Consider the following 17,597-nt stretch of genomic DNA (forward strand, 5'->3'; position numbering starts at 1 on the left):
ATTTATGTTATGAGGAAAGATTGAAAGAATTAAACCTATTTAGCCTTGAAAAAAGACGACTAAGGGGGGACATGATTAACTTATATAAATATATTAATGGCACATACAAAAAATATGGTGAAATCCTGTTCCTTGTAAAACCCCCTCAAAAAACAAGGGGGCACTCCCTCCGTCTGGAGAAAAAAAGGTTCAAGCTGCAGAGGCGACAAGGCTTCTTTACAGTAAGAACGGTGAATTTATGGAATAGTCTACCGCAGGAGCTGGTCACAGCAGGGACAGTAGATGGCTTTAAAAAAGGGTTAGATAATTTCCTAGAACAAAAAAATATTAGCTCCTATGTGTAGAAATTTTTCCTTCCCTTTTCCCTTCCCTTGGTTGAACTTGATGGACATGTGTCTTTTTTCAGCCGTACTAACTATGTAACTATGTAATATGCAATATAACCTCAAAATATTCTTCACCTTATGGGGTAACTAAATGTTCGACAAACTTTGATTGGTGGGGGTCCTAGCACTAAGATCCCATCAATCGCTAAAGCAAAGCGACAGAAGCACTGGTGTGAGCGCTGACCGCTTAGTTTTGGTACTGCTTTTTCTCAATGTAGCAGCGTACGGGCTCAATAGAAAGTCTACGAGCCCGTACACCGCTACATCAGCTTTCCGAAAAAAGCCGAACAGAAATTAAGCTGTTCAGCACTCACACGAGTGCTTCTGCCGCTTCGTTTTAGCGATTGGTGGGGGTCTCAGTGCTCGGACCCCCACCAATCAAAACTTCTGACATGTCAGTATGACATGTCAGAAGTTTGTTGAACTTTGTTACCCTTTAACCTTAAAGGGGTTTTCCCACGAGAGACATTTATGACACATCCGCAGGATAGGTAAAAAATGTCAGATATATGCGGGTCCCCTAAACCCCGTTCAGCCGCTGTGTTGTGGCTGAATGAGGTGTTTTTTATGACCATGAAAAACATTATATGGTCATGAGTTACGTAAGCAGCGTAACTCGCGGAGCTACGCTGTTTACGTAAGTCTCATAGAACTTAATGGTAGTTATGGAAACTGCATAGCTCGCATGCTACGCTGCTTCTGTAACTGCCATTCACTAATAATGTTATGTAAACAGTCTAGGTCCGCGAGTTACGCTGTTTACGTAACTCACGACAATATAACGTTTTTCATGGTCGGAAAACACCTCATTCAGCCGCAACACACAGCGGCTTAACGGGGTTTAGGGGGCCCCGTTCTGGACATAGGTGCGGGTCCCAGCACCTATCTGACATTTATGACATATCCTGCGGATGTGTCATAAATGTCTCTCGTTGGAAAACCCCTTTAAGGACCAGACCAATTTTAACCATATGGACCAGAACAATATTTAGATCTTTGCAACCCAGCGGTCATAAATTTTCTTTATTTTTTGTACGACGTAGCTTTATGATGCTTTGTTTTTCGCTCGAGGAGTTAAACTTTATGTAGGTTCCCTTTGTTGGTACATATACATTAGCTATTAATTTATATAAATTTTTTATTTTGGCAAAAATGCTGAGAAAAAAAAGTTTTGTTTTTCTTTTAGTTTTTTTCTACAGCGTACACTGATCATCATAAATGATGCTATAAAATTATCGTTCATATTGTTCCGATCGTGATGAGACTAAATATGTGTGTTATTTTATGTATTGGTGTGCATATTTGTGTGGGGGACTATTACTTTTGATCTTTCGTTTTTAACCATAATGTACTGGCATTTATCTATATGCCAGTACATTAGGCTATCTACTGATAGTACATAGTAAGTTGTTAGAACATACCTAGGTATGCCCTAACAGGAAATATGGTAAGACAGCCCTGGGGTCCTTCAATGTACCCCGGTCTGTCTGCTCATACAAGGCCTGGGCCTTGGTCGCAATCAAAGGGGGGTCCCTCCCTCACTCTTTCCCCTTTAAATGCCAAGGGGCTAACGGAGTAGATCACTATTTTCTCTGTCTGCTGGTAGAACGGGGCTGCGGCTGTGTATTACAGCCATTCACCGGGTCCTGATCCCAAAGACACACTTTATGTGCCTGTTCGATCAGCAGGTAGAGTAAGCTTGTCCTGATGCAGCGACGTCCTGCCGCTCAGAACAAGCACACTCGTCATTAGTCATCAACCAGTGAAAGTGAAAGACAATGAAAATGTTTCTGAAGTAGTTGCTCATAAATAATAATTTTAAGCCTGAAAACACTAAACATCTTTGATCATCCAAAGCTATTTGAAAGCTGTAGTAATACTAATAAACCTGAAAATATGCCTTGAATCTACTGCTGGGCACCTGGCACTCTATAGTAGGCATATCTGGATGCAAAGCGTGGAGGCGGGACTATGTTTTTTTTTTATTGTTTTGCTTTCCATGCCTGCTCCCTCCCTCCTTGTTCCCTTCCTTCTCCGTGACACATAGTGCCCTTTGTAAGTATTTGCCACACAGTGCCTTACAATGCTCTTATAGATAGTGCCCTACAGTTCCTCCTGTAAATAGTGACACACACCCATATAGATAATGCCTCAGTGCCCCCCTGTAGATACCGTAGTTCCACACTCACCCATTGTAGAAAGTTTCACAGTGCCCCCTGTAGATAGTGCAATAGTGCCTTCTGTAGCTAGTGCCCCTTGTAGCTAGTGCCCCCCAAAATGCCTCACAATGCCCCTTATAGATAGTGCCACACAACCCCCTGTAGGTAGTGCCACACAGCGCGCCGATAGTGCCACACATCCGGCGACAAACGGAGCTGCACATCAGAATACCTCCGCCATGTTAGGCCTGCAGCCTATGAGATGCCGAGAAGGGAGCCTTGCGCAGGCCAACGCGATGCAGTGACTTCATCGTGCCTGCGCAGAGATCCTGTTCCAGCTTTTTTCAGGCTGCAGGCCTAATGTCGCAGAACGCAAATGCAATTGTATGTGGCAGTCGCCCGTTGATCCGCCCAGCAACGCAACTGGACAGCCAGTTGAGGCCCCCTGCCCCAGCAGGTGGTATTTTGAATATTTTCTATGTAGGGAATACTTGCTGGGGTTCCTTGAGTACTCTGATCTTAAGAAAGAAACACTCAACAATGATGGCGTGAAATAACCTCAGGAAACATTGTTTTGCATGTAAAATATATTCAGCCGTGAAATCGACTTAATAGTAGAGCAGAATTTGATTATTTATGGTTGAAGAAAAGATCACATGGATCAGAAAGCTTGTTCTACCATATAGACCTATTCCATGGCATCTTCTGCTAAACTTCTCTAAATGAAGGCAATGAGCTCGACAATGTAAAGGGAGCAGCTCTCAGGCACGAGACACTATTTTTTTTTTACTCTATTAGCCCCATGCCTGTAAAAAATAAATCTTAGAAAAACAAATTGACACAGATCGTTGAGAAAACACAATTGATGATGGAAACTTTTCTTTGTAAATGAGATCTGTATATGTAGCTATAGCCAATATTAGCTGATTTGTTTTTCTACTACTTGATTCAGTTTTTGGTTCAATAATGGGTATACAAATATTACGTCCCCTGCGTATTTTCATTTCATGAAAATAGAATGGGCATGATACTTCTAGGGATTGTAAAGAACAATCTGAAAAAACCTAAATTTACGTCACAGCTGCATACCAATAGAGCAGTATCTCCCATCCAGGGGTCCCTGGAACCTAGTCATGGGTACTACAGAACGTAGAAGCAGCAAGTCTTGAAGACAGAAGAGATGACAAACTAATTTTAACCTGCTTAAAGATACTTGGCAAAACAGTCACCACATCTCAGCCACATGGCCGCCATCAAGGCAGTACTACTAGTACTCTCTACAGGGGCCCAGCCACATGGCTGCATACCTGTTGCTTCACGGACTCGACGGGGAAGATGCACCATCTTAAGCAGAAGCTCCGTGGAGATCCCGCCCCCCAGCCAGCTTCTCTACACAGCCAACTGGACCTGCAGGCTGGTGAGTTTTTTTCCCCCCTCCATCCTGCTGCCCATTCCTCCTGACCCCACTTGTAGAATGTATAAAGTATGTTAAAATGTTTTTTGGTTTTTTTCTCGTTTTCCTATCGTTTGCTTTGCCGCGATTTTCGCAATAGCGGCAAAAATGGCATAGTTTTGCCGCGATTATATAAAAATTGTGGCAAAATCGCGTGATTTGTGCCACGATTACGAAAATTGCATTAAAAAAAAAAGGCTCCACAACATGAAAAAATAGTGCTGTTAGGCTATATTCTCGGTGCGATCAAATCAAATTTTTGCCGCGATTTTGCAAAAATGGTGGCAAAAAAATGGGATTTGACTGCACTGTGTAACTAGACTAAGGCCTTATTCAGACAGCCGTGTGTGGTCTGTGATATACAGAGCGTGTATCGGTCGTATTTCCCAGGCCGATCACAATTCATGGAGCCGGACTCCTAGCATCATAGTTATGAATGCTGATAGTAGTCCATGCATCTCCGCAGGAATACTGCCCCATACTGTAATGATGCTATCAGTATGGGACCGGGGACAATATTCCCACGGGAAGGGAGGGACTCCTATGATTATAGATAACTGTGATTCTAGAAACCCGGCTCCTTGAACTGTGGTAGGTCCGGGAAATATGGCCGATACACGGTCCGTATATCACAGACCGAACATTTACGTCTGAATTAGGCCTCTTACTTGTCTCCTATTTTTGGTGCAGATTGCGCACTGAAAATTCAATGCAAATTACAATATAAGGCGATATTCAGACCAACGTTTGTGAAATCAGCCGTGAAGAACGGCCGATTTGCACCCGTGCGGGACTTGAGTCTATTGAGGGATCTGTGAAAATGCACAAAAATAGGACATGTCCTATCTTTTTTCAGGCCCTTCACACGGTCTGTTAAAGCAACGACCATGTGAATAACCCCATAGGAATACATGCAGCTGTGAGACAGGCCTTAAAAAAACGTCCTTCACACGGACAATTAACATGTTAGTCTGAATAAGCCCTAAATCTGCATGGAATTTAGGACGTGCTGCTGATTTATAACCCCTTAACGCAATATCACGTAACTGTACGTGATAAAGGTTAGGTTTGTATGGGAAGTAAGGAGCGAGCTCACTGGCTGAGCTCACTCCATACACAGCGGGTGGCGACTGTGTAATGCAGCCGACACCTCACTGCAACGGGCGGAATCAAAGATCACTTTGATTCTGCCCGTTAAACACCTTAAATGCCGCGGTGAATCGTGACCGCGGCATTTAAAGTGTTAAAATCAGGGCGTTGCCCCCTGAAACATACTATCGTGCGCTACCCCCCCCCCACCCCCACCCCCACCCCTACGGCACGATCAGCTGTTAACAATGCTTGTTATAGCAGCCTGGGGGCCTAATGAAATCCCCCAGGTCTGCCATCTTTGTACTCCTTTGAAGCTTCAAAGTGGACTGTCAGAATCACGATATACTGCAATACATTAGTATTACAGTATCTCACGCAGTGGATGATCATTGCAGTGGATCGCTGCTTCAAGTCCCCTAGGGGGATTAATAAAAAAAAGTAAAGAACAGTTAAATAAAGTTTTTTTTTATGTTCCAAAAAAAAAAAATAAATAAACTAATAAAATAATAAAGTATTAAAAGTTTTAGAAAAAACCCTTTTCACATTTTTTCCCTAAATCAATGTTAAAAAAAATAAAAGTTAACATAACTAGTATCGCCGCATCCTTAAAAGTCAGAACTATCACAATATAGCAATTTTTAACCCGCTGGGTGAATGCCGTAAAAAATATATATATATAAAGCACGCAATTTGCTGGTTTTTGGTCACCCTAGCGCTCCAAAAAAATTATCAAAAGGTTGCATGTACCCCAAAATGGTAGCAGTGAAAACGACAGCTCGCCCTGCAAAATTTAAGCCCTCACACAGCTAAATTGATGGAAAAATGAAAAAGTTATGGCTCTCAGAACATGGCGACACAAAACATTTTTTTTATTTAGCAAATAGTTTTATTATTTTTAAAAAGTGGTAAAACATATAAAACATAAATTTGGTATCGCCGTAATCGTATCAACCAGTAGAATAAGGGGAATATGTCGTTTTAACCACCAGATGGATGCCGTAAAAACGAAACCCCCACAAAAATGGCGTAATCACAGTTTTTTTTGCCCATTTCACCCCACAAATAATTTTTTTCAGCTTCCCAGTACATTATGTGGTACAATAAATGGTGTCATGAAAAACTACAACTTGTCCCGCATAAAACAAGCACTTATATATGCTATATAGACAGAAAAATAAAAAAAATTATAGCTTTTGGATAGTGGGGACGAAAAAACAAAAGTGAAAATCGGACAAATAGCTGAGGGAAGGGGGTTAAATCCGCTGCATGACTATTATGTGGCAGAATTGTAACGTAGTTCATCCTTTACAATGTAAAGGGTTAATTTGCTGTAAATCCCTAGCAAATTCTGAAACGCACACATTGAGGAATTTGGTGCATAAAATTTGCATGTAAGAAGTATCATGTGCATTTGGCCTAACAGAGTTTTTTTTAAACTCACCCTAAGGCCCCGTTCACACATGTTGGATTTGATACGGATTCCGATGACATGCCGATGATTCTGCATCCCATGCATATGAGGTTTCCGCAAACCAGTTCACATGCTGCGAAAAATTTTCCACATGTATTTTTGTCCGCGCCATGAAAATACATCCACCACAGCAATAAGTAGCATGCTAATTATTTTGCATGGAAAAGCCGAGGATAAGCCCCTTTGAATGACAATGGCACTTAGGCCTTGTTCACACAGTTTTTTGCAGGCAGAAAAATCTGCGTCAAAATTCCTTCAGGCTTTCTCTGCCTCCCATTGATGTCAATCGTAGGTCAGAGATGGAAATGCCCGAAGAAAGGGCATGTCGCTTCTTTCTTCCAGAGCGTTTTTTCCGCTCGCGGGAAAAAAACGCCTTCGCCTCCTGTTGAAATCAATAGGCGGCGATTTCGGCTGTTTTTTTTACACAGTTTCCAACACGTGTTCCACTGTAAAAAATGCGGCAAAAGCCTCTGTGTGAACAAGGTCTTATTCTCATGTGGATCAGCTACACGCTTGTGGCACATTTGCGTCAGAAATCAAAGGGTAAGCCTCAGATTTTTGCTGTGGAAAAACACATTGAACTTTAATGGCAACCTAAGAACGGAGCATTAGTTCTCCTGATATCCTCACAAGTGCTTCCCCCTCCCTTAAGGCCCCCTTCACATCATGTTGTTGCCCTAAGTTTATCGTGTACGTCAGGAAATCTCACGTACGCAACGTAGACAATAATTCACAGGGCTCCATTATGTCCTTTTAGTCTACGTCGGGCTGGTAGCCGCCGGTATACCTTATTTTTGAAGGATGGGATAGCGTAGTAGACTTTGCTATTCCGGAGTCCCCAGGCAGAGAATCACAAGTGCTCTACCCGTGAACTTTGTCCCTGGGAAAGCTCCTGACATCACTGTCCATATATGTAAAGTGATGTCAGGGGATTCTCCAGGGCCGGAATCCCTGGCCAGAGCGTTGCCGACACTCCGGCCGTGTACTCAGTCTTTGCAAAGCTTCGGACGTCACTTTACATATATGGACATCAGGAACAGCACTATAGTCTCTGGGCAGAGCGCTAGTAGAAGGCCCCAGCCCTGTTCATAGACAGTGACTTCAAGAGTTTCCCCTGGGCCATTCCCTGAGCGACGTATTCCACTGTATGCCATACAGTCGGATACGTTTTGGCTAAATAGATCGAAATCCAGAGCATTAACCGGTCACTGCCTGCTCCATGATTTCCTTCACTGTAATTGACATCAGCACCAAAATCAGTTAATGCGTATAACGTACAAACGTGAGTGCCACAATTTCCGTTGCCCACCCCCGGTAATGGAGGGGGTGGCCCCCAGACATCTTGGCTGTATGGGGCCCAGAAATTCCTGATGGCGGCCCTTTTCAGCCATAATATCGATTATTTGAGGTGGGAATGGGAGTACGGGTTCCCCAGGACTGGCAAAAATTGTTCATAGGTTCCCCCATGGTAGTAAGGTTTGGAATCACTGCTGGATGTAATTGAATTGCTTATTGGTTCTTCGTATAGTACTGTGACCAAATGTATCCATCAGGCGCCAGTCCCTCAAAGCAGGGCAAAATCATGTCCTTTTGGCCTCCGTCTTGCTGGTAATTGTTGGTAGGCTTTTGTTTCAACGATATGGAATAGCACAGTCTATTTTTTATATGGGAACCTATGGATGATGGATGCCACTGTATGCCTACTTATACCACACTGTAATGTCCTCACCTGCCTAAAACTGCAGACAAAGGGAGATTGTCCGCTTGACTCAGTGCCGATGCTGCAGTAGTAACAGGATTTTATTAACTATGTTTTTTTACTCTACATACACGCAAACTGCCTGCAATTCCCTGTTTGGTAATTCTGACCCATATTGAATCATATGGAGTGTGCAACCTGCTAGTGAATGAAGCTATTAATGAGGCTATCCATAGAGAGAAAATTGATGGCCTATCCTCAGGACAGGCCAACATTATGTGATCAGCCGATTTCCCATTCAGACTGTAATACTGTGAACCGCCGCGACAATTTTTTTTAGCGTTTAATAGTATGAAGCAGTAAAAGGAATGAAGTGGAATCAGCGTTTGCCCTTCAAAACAGCTGATCAATGGGGGTGCTGAGAGTCAGAGCCCCACTGATCAGATATTAAAGGGAACCTGTCACCAGCATTTCACCTATTGAACTCTACTCACCCCTCGCTGGCCGCTGCTTTTAAAAGTTCATTTTTCGTTATCCCCTCTCCTAAACTCCACCTCTTACCGTAAATAATGGTCTGCAAACATTTTGCACCTTTTATGGTAATAATCTGGCATTCTCGTTCGTTTCTTTTCTTATGCCCGCCCACCGCCGTAAACTGGCCCACCCTGAATACTATCAATCAAAAGTAAGCTGTCAATCGAAAGTAAGGAGGTGGGGTTAAGTCGGCAAGACTTGAGGAATGAAGATATGACTTTTATGCTCATTCGCATACGGTGTAGGAACACTAAAGGGAAAGAGCCTACTTAGAAGATAATTATAGGTTACATAAAAATGATTTTTCACCCACTTCCACCAGGTATTGCTGGTTTAATAGGTGAAATGCTGGTGACAGGTTCCCTTTAATGGCCTATCCTGAGGATAGGCCATCAATTTTATCTCTCTTGATAACCCCTTTAAACAGCACTGTTTTTAATTTTAGCTTAGAGACTTGGAATTACAAAGAGTTTCTTATCCTAAGAGGTTTTTAAGTGGATCACTAGAGGTACACATTAATACTTATAGGTTCTGTCACCGGTGCCGTGCCTTTTTTTTTTATATTGCATTTTCATGTTTATACAGTATCAATATACAGTTGTGGTCAACCTTATTGTCACCCTTGATTGTTTAGTAAAAAGTAGCCAATATCTTGGGATCGTTCGAATATTTAAAAAGCATGTCCAAATAAATTTAACAAAAAAGTTCACCTGTCAACAACATACAAGCAGTCATTTCAATAAAGAAATAAATATTAAACCTAGTATATGACTTGGACAGATTATAGGCACGCTTCCCTAATACTTGGTTGATTAATCTTTGGCAACAATGACGGCCTTCAACGTTTTTTTTGTAGCCATCTGTGAGCTTTTTGCACCAGTTTGCTGGTAGTTTCTTCCATTGCTATTCTATCAAGCTCTTGAATGTTTGCATAGTTCCTTTTCCCAATAACAGATTTTAGCACTCTCCAAAGACTTTCAATTGGCTTGAGATCAGGACTCATTGCTGGCCAGTATAAAACAGTCCATTTCTTCCTTCCAAACCATTCTTGTGTGCTTTTGGATGTGAGCATTGGGTCTTTATCCTGCTGTTGGACTTATATCTATATATTTTTTTGGCTTCAGAGCACATTTTGCTCTAAAATGCTCTGATAATCCTCAGATTTCATTGTTCCTGTAACGTGTTCAAGGCCCCCAGTCACGGAGGCAGCAAAGCGGCTCCCCCAACTTTATGGATCCCCCACCATGTTTCACTGTAGGTAGGGTGCATTTTTTTTTTTATAGGTTTAATTTCGTCGTCTATAAGCATAGCGCTGGTATGCACTTCCAAAGAGATCTAGGGTCGGATGGGGCGCTGCATTCCCTGCTTAATATACGTGTTGCATCCTACTCCAACTTACTTTCTATTAAGACTGGCGTATGATATCTTAATATATTCCCTCCATACAATTTTCCAATATACTTTTTGTATTCATTTCGCACGGTTTTCAAGATCTTTGTTATTCAGTAGGAACCTACATTGTTACAGTTACAGTACATGTATCAGAGCTCGGTCTTCTAACTATCCCAGCACCCGTGTGTCAATCACATGACCATAGACAGAATTTTACACCTGGAAGTAAACAATGAATGTTCCTACTGTATAACAACAAGCAGAGATCTTGATAACCGTGAGAAATATAGAAAGTATATCGGAAAATTGTATAACTTCTAATTATAGAAAAAATAACATTCATTTCCTGAAACAGGACAACCCCTTTAATGCAAATATAGATTAGTAAATCATAAATCAGGGACAGCATTCACATTAGAACATATAGCAGGAACTTCAGGGTGCTAAGGCTAAAAATAGGAGAGCGCATGCAATATTATAGAGTATGAACTGGCTTCCTTCACATCATCCATCATAACAATTGTACAGAACATTTGTGTTCTCACAACTATGGATGAAAGGCATTATGTTCCTGCATGACTTTTCTGTGTCCTCGTCATTTCGGCTCCGGTGTTGCGTGCAGTGATATGAGTGGCATTTTACAGGAGTAGATGGCTGAGGGCCCAGAGGGAGTTGTGCTGATTTGCTGTGCACACGTCTCTGGAATCAGTGGTTAATGTCAGGTCACAGAGAGCCCGGAATGGCCAGATGCGCACAAGTAACGTCAATAAATGCGGCATCAGTCAGTGGAGACTCACAAGCTTGTTTAATTTTGTCTCACAGTGCAGGGAAGGCAGAGGAAGATTCAGAATGTCAATCAATGTTTGCTTCAGTAAAACGTTTGTTTGCTAAATGTCTTATTACCTTCTGTATGATATATGGGATATTATGTTAAGACTTAATGGAGATCCTGAGTGTACTGAAGGGCTATCTATAATCGCTCAATCATTTAGGTGTCTTAATAATGATTATAAATCCTAAAACGCATTTCCACCTTTATTTAAAAAAAAAAAGAAAAAGTTGCGTGACATTGAGTTCTCTTCTCTTTCTGTTTCCCCATTTCTTAGTCTTAATTTTTCTTTAAATTGACATCAGACAGTGGCAGGTATTACAAGTCCTATAGAAGGTGTCACCTAGGGTTGCACGATGCATCGAAATATCGATACAATTTTGATGCCGTGCACCCTCAAACGGTTCAATACCATTAATTCATGTATTTCAATGTCACGAAAATCCTAATAGAACAGCTGAACTTTATATGGGGTTACTCAGAATCACATTAAATAATGGCAGTTATGTACTGACTACTATTTAACATGAGTTTAAATGTGATTGGCTAATTCTGAACACAACCACATCCCCAGTTATATGAGGGTGTTCACACTTATGCAACCACATTATTGTAGTTTTTTATTTTTCCCCTCTAAATGATTTCAGTTTGTTTTTCAATGGCATTGTACAGATTATTCGTCAGATTGAGAGTATGTTCACACGGCCTATTTTCAGGGGCTGAACGCCTCCAAACATCTGCCCATTTCAATGGGTAAAACGGCATTTCGTTCCCACAGTGCATTTTTTTTACGCGGCCGTTTGTAAAAACGGCGCGTAAAAAAGTGCATGTCACTTAATGAGCCATTTTTTAATCCGTTTTTCATTCTCAATAGAAAAACAGCTCCAAAAACGGCCGTAAAAAATGGCTGAAAATCAGAGGCTGTTTTCCCTTGAAAACAGCTCCGTATTTTACAGCCGTTTTTTGTTTAGCGTGTCAACATATCCTAAATGTGGAAAAAGTTCTGAAATGATCCATTTCGTACTGACTTTGTAACATGACAAAAACTGGCATTTAACAGGGGTGTGTAGACTTTTTATATAATAAAAAAAATAAGACCTTATATCGCTCAATCGACAGAAAAATAAAAAAGTTATGTCTCTCAGTATATGGCAACCCAATTAGTTTTTCCTTGTAAAAGTAGTAAAATATACAAAAAAAAACACATAAATTTAGTATCGTCATAATCATATTGCCCTGCAGAGTAACGTTAACATGACGTTTTTACCGCACGGTAAACCCTGCATAAACTAAACCCAAAAAAACTGTGGTGGAACCGCTGTTTGTTTCCCCATTCCACAACACAAAGAAATTGTTTCCCAGTATGTCATATAGTACAGTAAATGGTGCTGTGAAAAACTACATCTCACCCTAAAAAAAAACAAATCCTCATAGGGCTGTATCGATGGAAAAATAAAAAAGTTATGACTTTTGGAAGGTGGCGAGGGTTTAAGCGAAAATGGAAATTTGAACAAGTGCTGCGAACGGAAAGGGTTAAAATAGCATTACTGGACTTTTGGTGTGAAAATAATTGGTGGGATAACTATTTTAACCTCCTATGAATGTCTGATGAAAATATAAGTTGGTTACAAAGAAAAACCAATGCTAACCTAACAAAGTCTTTCAAGAATGATTTACTTTGGGTGGGGTTCACCTTTTAAACAGTCCGTGTGACTGACTGCGCCTTTCTGTCATAAACCTCACAGGAAGTGAACTCCCGGTATGGTGGAGCACTGCAGGTTTGTGCTCTCACAGGGTTAAGTTATATACCTTATGATATTAGATGTAATGTCTGCCTTTAAGTTGTAAGTATGTCCCATAAAATATTAGAGAATTGTATTATGAGAAATTCCTTAATCTATTGTTAATTGAATTACAAAAGGGAAATGAAAAAATAAAGCAAGTTAAGATTTATTTGATCTATTTATCTGTCAGCCTTCATCAAACTATAGGTTAGTTTACTCCTTACTTTTGCAGTTTTTGTCCAATGGCTGCCCTATTTTTGGACGTATACATAGTGATTCCATTAAAGGCTGTGCACATTTTTACAACCATTTATGCTCAAATGCATTGAAAATAAAAAAAATTAAACAACTGTGCAAATAGTGTAGAGAATTTAAAAAATAAAGGAAGTACAAATCTATGACAAAGATGCTAAATTAAGTTTCCTTACTTTGTGGCAAATTTAATCAGTAAGAATTGATTAGAGGAAAACTTGTAAACTCTTCGGGCCTGTCCACTTCAGCTTTGGGCGTCCGTTTGGCTATCCGTTCATCTGTTCCGTCAGAGTAACAGACAAACGGAAAGTATTGTTTCCATTTGCATTACCATTGATTTCAATGGTACTTTTTGTGTTTGTTAGGCTCCGTTCCGCTAGGTTTCTGTTTTTTTTTACAGAAACTATAGCACAGCACGCGACGCTATTGTTTTCGTAGCGTAAAAAACGGATAAACCTAGCGGAACGTAGGCTAAGGGTATGTTCACACGAGGGCGTCCGTAACGACTGAAATTACGGGGATGTTTCAGCCTGAAAACATCCCCGTAATTTCAGCCGTAACGGCATGTGCAGGCGCTTGAACGCCGCGTCCATTACGGACGTAATTGGTGCTGCTATTCATTGGAGTCGATGAATAACGGCTCCAATTACGGCCAAAGAAGTGACAGGTCACTTCTTTGACGCGGGCGTCTATTTACACGCCTTCATTTGACAGCGGTGCGTAAATTACGCCTCGTGTGAACAGACAAACGTCTGCCCATTGCTTTCAATGCTTTCAATGGGCAGATGTTTGTCAGCGCTATTGAGGCGCTATTTTCAGACGTAATTCGGGGCAAAAACGCCCGAATTACGTCCGTAATTAGTGCGTGTGAACATACCCTAAATGAGACAAAAATAGGACCATTGAAATCAATGGTAATGCAAACGGAAATGATACTTTGTTTTTCTTTCCGTTTGTCTGTTCCTCTGACAGAACAGCTGAACAAAAGCCCAATGCTGGTGTGAACAGGCCCTTATGAGCAGGGTTTACACTTCTTTTGTTCAATTGTTTGTTCGTTTGTTTTTGTTACGTCGTCCTATATAACTAAAGATTCTTATTAACTTGTGTATTCTGGTGGCAAATTAGTCATTTTCCAGTTGTCTTTTCTTGTCTTCTGCTTTGTTCATCGTGTACCAACTATCGCTGAACTGACCAAGTTCAAAAAGGGTATCGAACCCTACGATCACAAACTTAGGGCTCATTCAGACGAGTGTATAATTCGTCCATGAGACGGCCGTTAAAACAACGGCCGTCACACAGACCCTTGTATTTCAATAGGGCCATTCACATGGACACATGTATTTCAATGGAGCCATTCACACGACCGTTGTTTCAACGGAGCATGTGAAAGGACAGTGAAAAAAGGACATAGCCTATTTTCGTGCGTTTCCCGCATCCCTCCATAGACCCTTGTCTATGGGGCATCCATGATAAAGAATCCCACACGAGTGCACCTCTGATGCGGCTGCACAGCTAAGTATCGAAATACATGAAATAACGGTATCGAAACGTTTGCCGATGCACAGTATCGAAACATTATCGAAGTTTCGATGCATCGTGCATCCCTACATTGATTAAAACCTAACTTTTAATAATATAACACTAAAAATGGTTAATCACCCAAGAAACAGTGCAAAACCTCATTGAAAAGAGCAAATGCAACTGTGTAGCCACTTGATCACTACCTTGGTTGCTCTAGTATCGTCCTAGTCTCCCCTATGTACTGCAGACCTACCACACTGAAAAAGGCGACCCCGCTCTACAACCTTACCTAGGTAGGCCCTGATATCACAATGTTACATATCCATATGTGCCCCCATTTACTTTCTCTTTAATTCCGACATAACCCGAGATGTGTGGTGCGAGATGTTAAACAATCATGTAAAAAGAAATGTATAGCTCCAGAGGATGCCATCCATCAGCAATCCGTCATTCAAATGCTCCAATGTTAATAAAAAAATTTAAAAAAATGTTTACGTCGCAGCCATCCAGCAAAAAAAAAAAGATGGCATCAATCAGAGGCATGCGTCCGCCATTGCATTCGGCTTATCCTTAGTTAAGAGTGGCAACCAAAATCAGCAGATACAAGTGCACTAAGAAACATAAATCCCCAAAAAATGTGACCACATATAAATGGGAACAAACCACATATATTGTTATAAATCACACGCTGCCAATCTTGTACATCACCAGTCCCATATATGAATTGCTTATCACAATGTTGCTATAAGCCTGACTTTTTTGATGGAGCAATTATACATCACCAGGTCCATACTGGCCGTGAATATCCATCTCGATGCAGAAGTCAGGATGACTTGTTTTCTGCCATGTTGGGACACAGATGCTCCCAGGTCATTGTGTACTAAGACATGCAGCACTTAGGACTGAAGAAATGTTTGAAATTACAAATATGTTTAGGTAGCGAATGTGGGTAGATGCCATCCTGTTTTATTGGTTACTGACGCCTAAGCTACTGGTTGATACTAACCTATTTGGTGAAGCCAACAAGCTCCCAGTATGTATTTTAAACTGGTGAAAGATACGTGTCAGAACTTTTCTATTCCGTTTCATATGGGACATTTGAATACATCGCAGGACCAGGACATTTTGCACCGTTTATCGGTATCAAAGTTGATACATGACCCTTTTGGCTTATATTGCCCACCTCTTGGCATCTTGTATTCAAATGTTTCTGGTTATCAGAAAAGAAGATTCTGCTGTAGTATTATTAGATTTCCAGTCCTGAATAGCGACACAGTCAATGTCCATTTACTCTGCAGACATCCGCAGGTCATTGTTTTTACACAGTGGCGTTTATCTGTAAAAAACAATTATTTCCTTCCCCGTCATACGAGTACTAAATCATCTTTGCATTGATTTTTTTGATGAAAACACTTGTCGTAATGGATGACACATTAATTACATTCTGAATGTCACTGAGTTATAATGCAGAGAACAAATAACCTTTTTATTAATATAGAAAATGTATTTATTTCTCCCCTAGGATTTGGAACAAAAGAAATGTAATTCGTTCCATTGAGTTCACTTAATCTTCTGAACCCTCTTGTATATGTATTATTAATATTATTGTAAGGGATTTTTTTTTTTTAATAAAAACCATGCTCGTATATTCGTTCTTAAGATTGTGTTCAACTTTTTTCCAGGAGAAGACTTTGCTGTGGTGCAGCAGGAGATCATAATGATGAAGGACTGCAAACATACAAACATCGTGGCTTACTTTGGCAGCTATCTGAGGTTGAGTATTTGATACATAAATACTTGCAATTGATCTGTAACATATTTGTCATATCACGAAATATTTCATAGATTGAGCTAAGTTGTAAAACGTTAGTCATAAAGGAAGATGTGTATGTCCCAGCTGTCACGGCGCGGGGTGTGGACCCACTGGGCCGTACCGCGTAGCGGGTTAGCAGCTGGCCAACTAGGTACAAAACAATGTCTATAGTCCAGAACGGGTGCCTGATGCAATGTAGACCCTAGCGGAGACACAACTTGACATTTTCTTTGTAGAAGGCTTAGTAGATGCAGCGGAAGACATGACTTGACTCTCACTGTAGATACAATAGCACGGGATACAGGGTACAGGCAGCAGGAACAGGTAACACTGGGAACTGGAAAACACTGGGAGACCATTTGCAAGACAAACTTTAGGAAGACAACAACACTCAGGCAGGAATCAAGTGGTCAGAGCCCTTTTTATAGTCCAGCAGCATTCTGGGCTAATTATTGAGTGATGACAGCTGGACACGTACTGGCCCTGCGGGAAACAATCCCAGAACCCGGAAGTGAGTGCCGGCGTCTCCCTGGAGGGAGATGTCGCCGAGAACACAGATGTCCATGGCCGGGGGCCGTCAGAGGGTAAGTCTGAGCGACGGCCCTCGGCCATAGACGTTACACCAGCCGAGCTTGGTCGCCATACGCAAGCCTTTTTACCAGTTTGGCCTGAGTAACATCTAAACATCACCATGGACAGTGGATACGTTTTTTTTTGTGTTCTTTCATTAGAACTTGAGATGACTGACTGCTATAGACTTGTTGTTGTGCTCATCTACCTCATGCAATGCGACCAGGGTCAATAAACACTGCATTATCAGTAGCTCCATCGACAAAAAAATGTTGATGGCCATGTTAACAGATCACATGTTACTTGTGGGTCTTCTGTCTTAGATACATAAATTCTGCTATTTGACAACATTAAGATCTTAAATGGCTTATTGGACACCAGTACCCCATTAGATCTGGGCCTTTAACTGGTTGCCAAATCTGGTCGTAAATGTTTGTAAATTAGGGCGTTTGGCTTATCATGAGATCACTAACAAAGGTTTTCTCCATTATCTTGCAGCTCTGCAGCATATTTAAGTGTGAACAACATTTGCAGATATATTCTACATAAAAGAATTGTAGGGTTATTCCTATCTTTTGCTCGGCTGTACTGAAAATTAAAGCTACTGATGGGCTCCAACTAAATTTCTGACCCTGAATCTTT

General features: G+C 41.1%; 1 protein-coding gene across 9 annotated transcripts in view; it reads left to right on the plus strand.

Annotated features, from left to right (window-relative positions):
* The window catches only part of MAP4K3 (mitogen-activated protein kinase kinase kinase kinase 3), a 339,362-nt gene that overhangs the window by 167,463 nt on the left and 154,302 nt on the right, over positions 1-17,597 (plus strand). For all 9 annotated transcript variants that reach the window (XM_075862768.1, XM_075862771.1, XM_075862769.1 and 6 more), the window contains exon 3: positions 16,255-16,345. In XM_075862768.1, the coding sequence (XP_075718883.1) occupies positions 16,255-16,345 (91 nt within the window). The remainder of the gene's footprint in view (positions 1-16,254; positions 16,346-17,597) is intronic.

The sequence above is a fragment of the Rhinoderma darwinii genome, chromosome 4, assembly GCF_050947455.1.
Source record: "Rhinoderma darwinii isolate aRhiDar2 chromosome 4, aRhiDar2.hap1, whole genome shotgun sequence".
NCBI classification, from domain to species: Eukaryota; Metazoa; Chordata; class Amphibia; order Anura; family Rhinodermatidae; genus Rhinoderma; species Rhinoderma darwinii.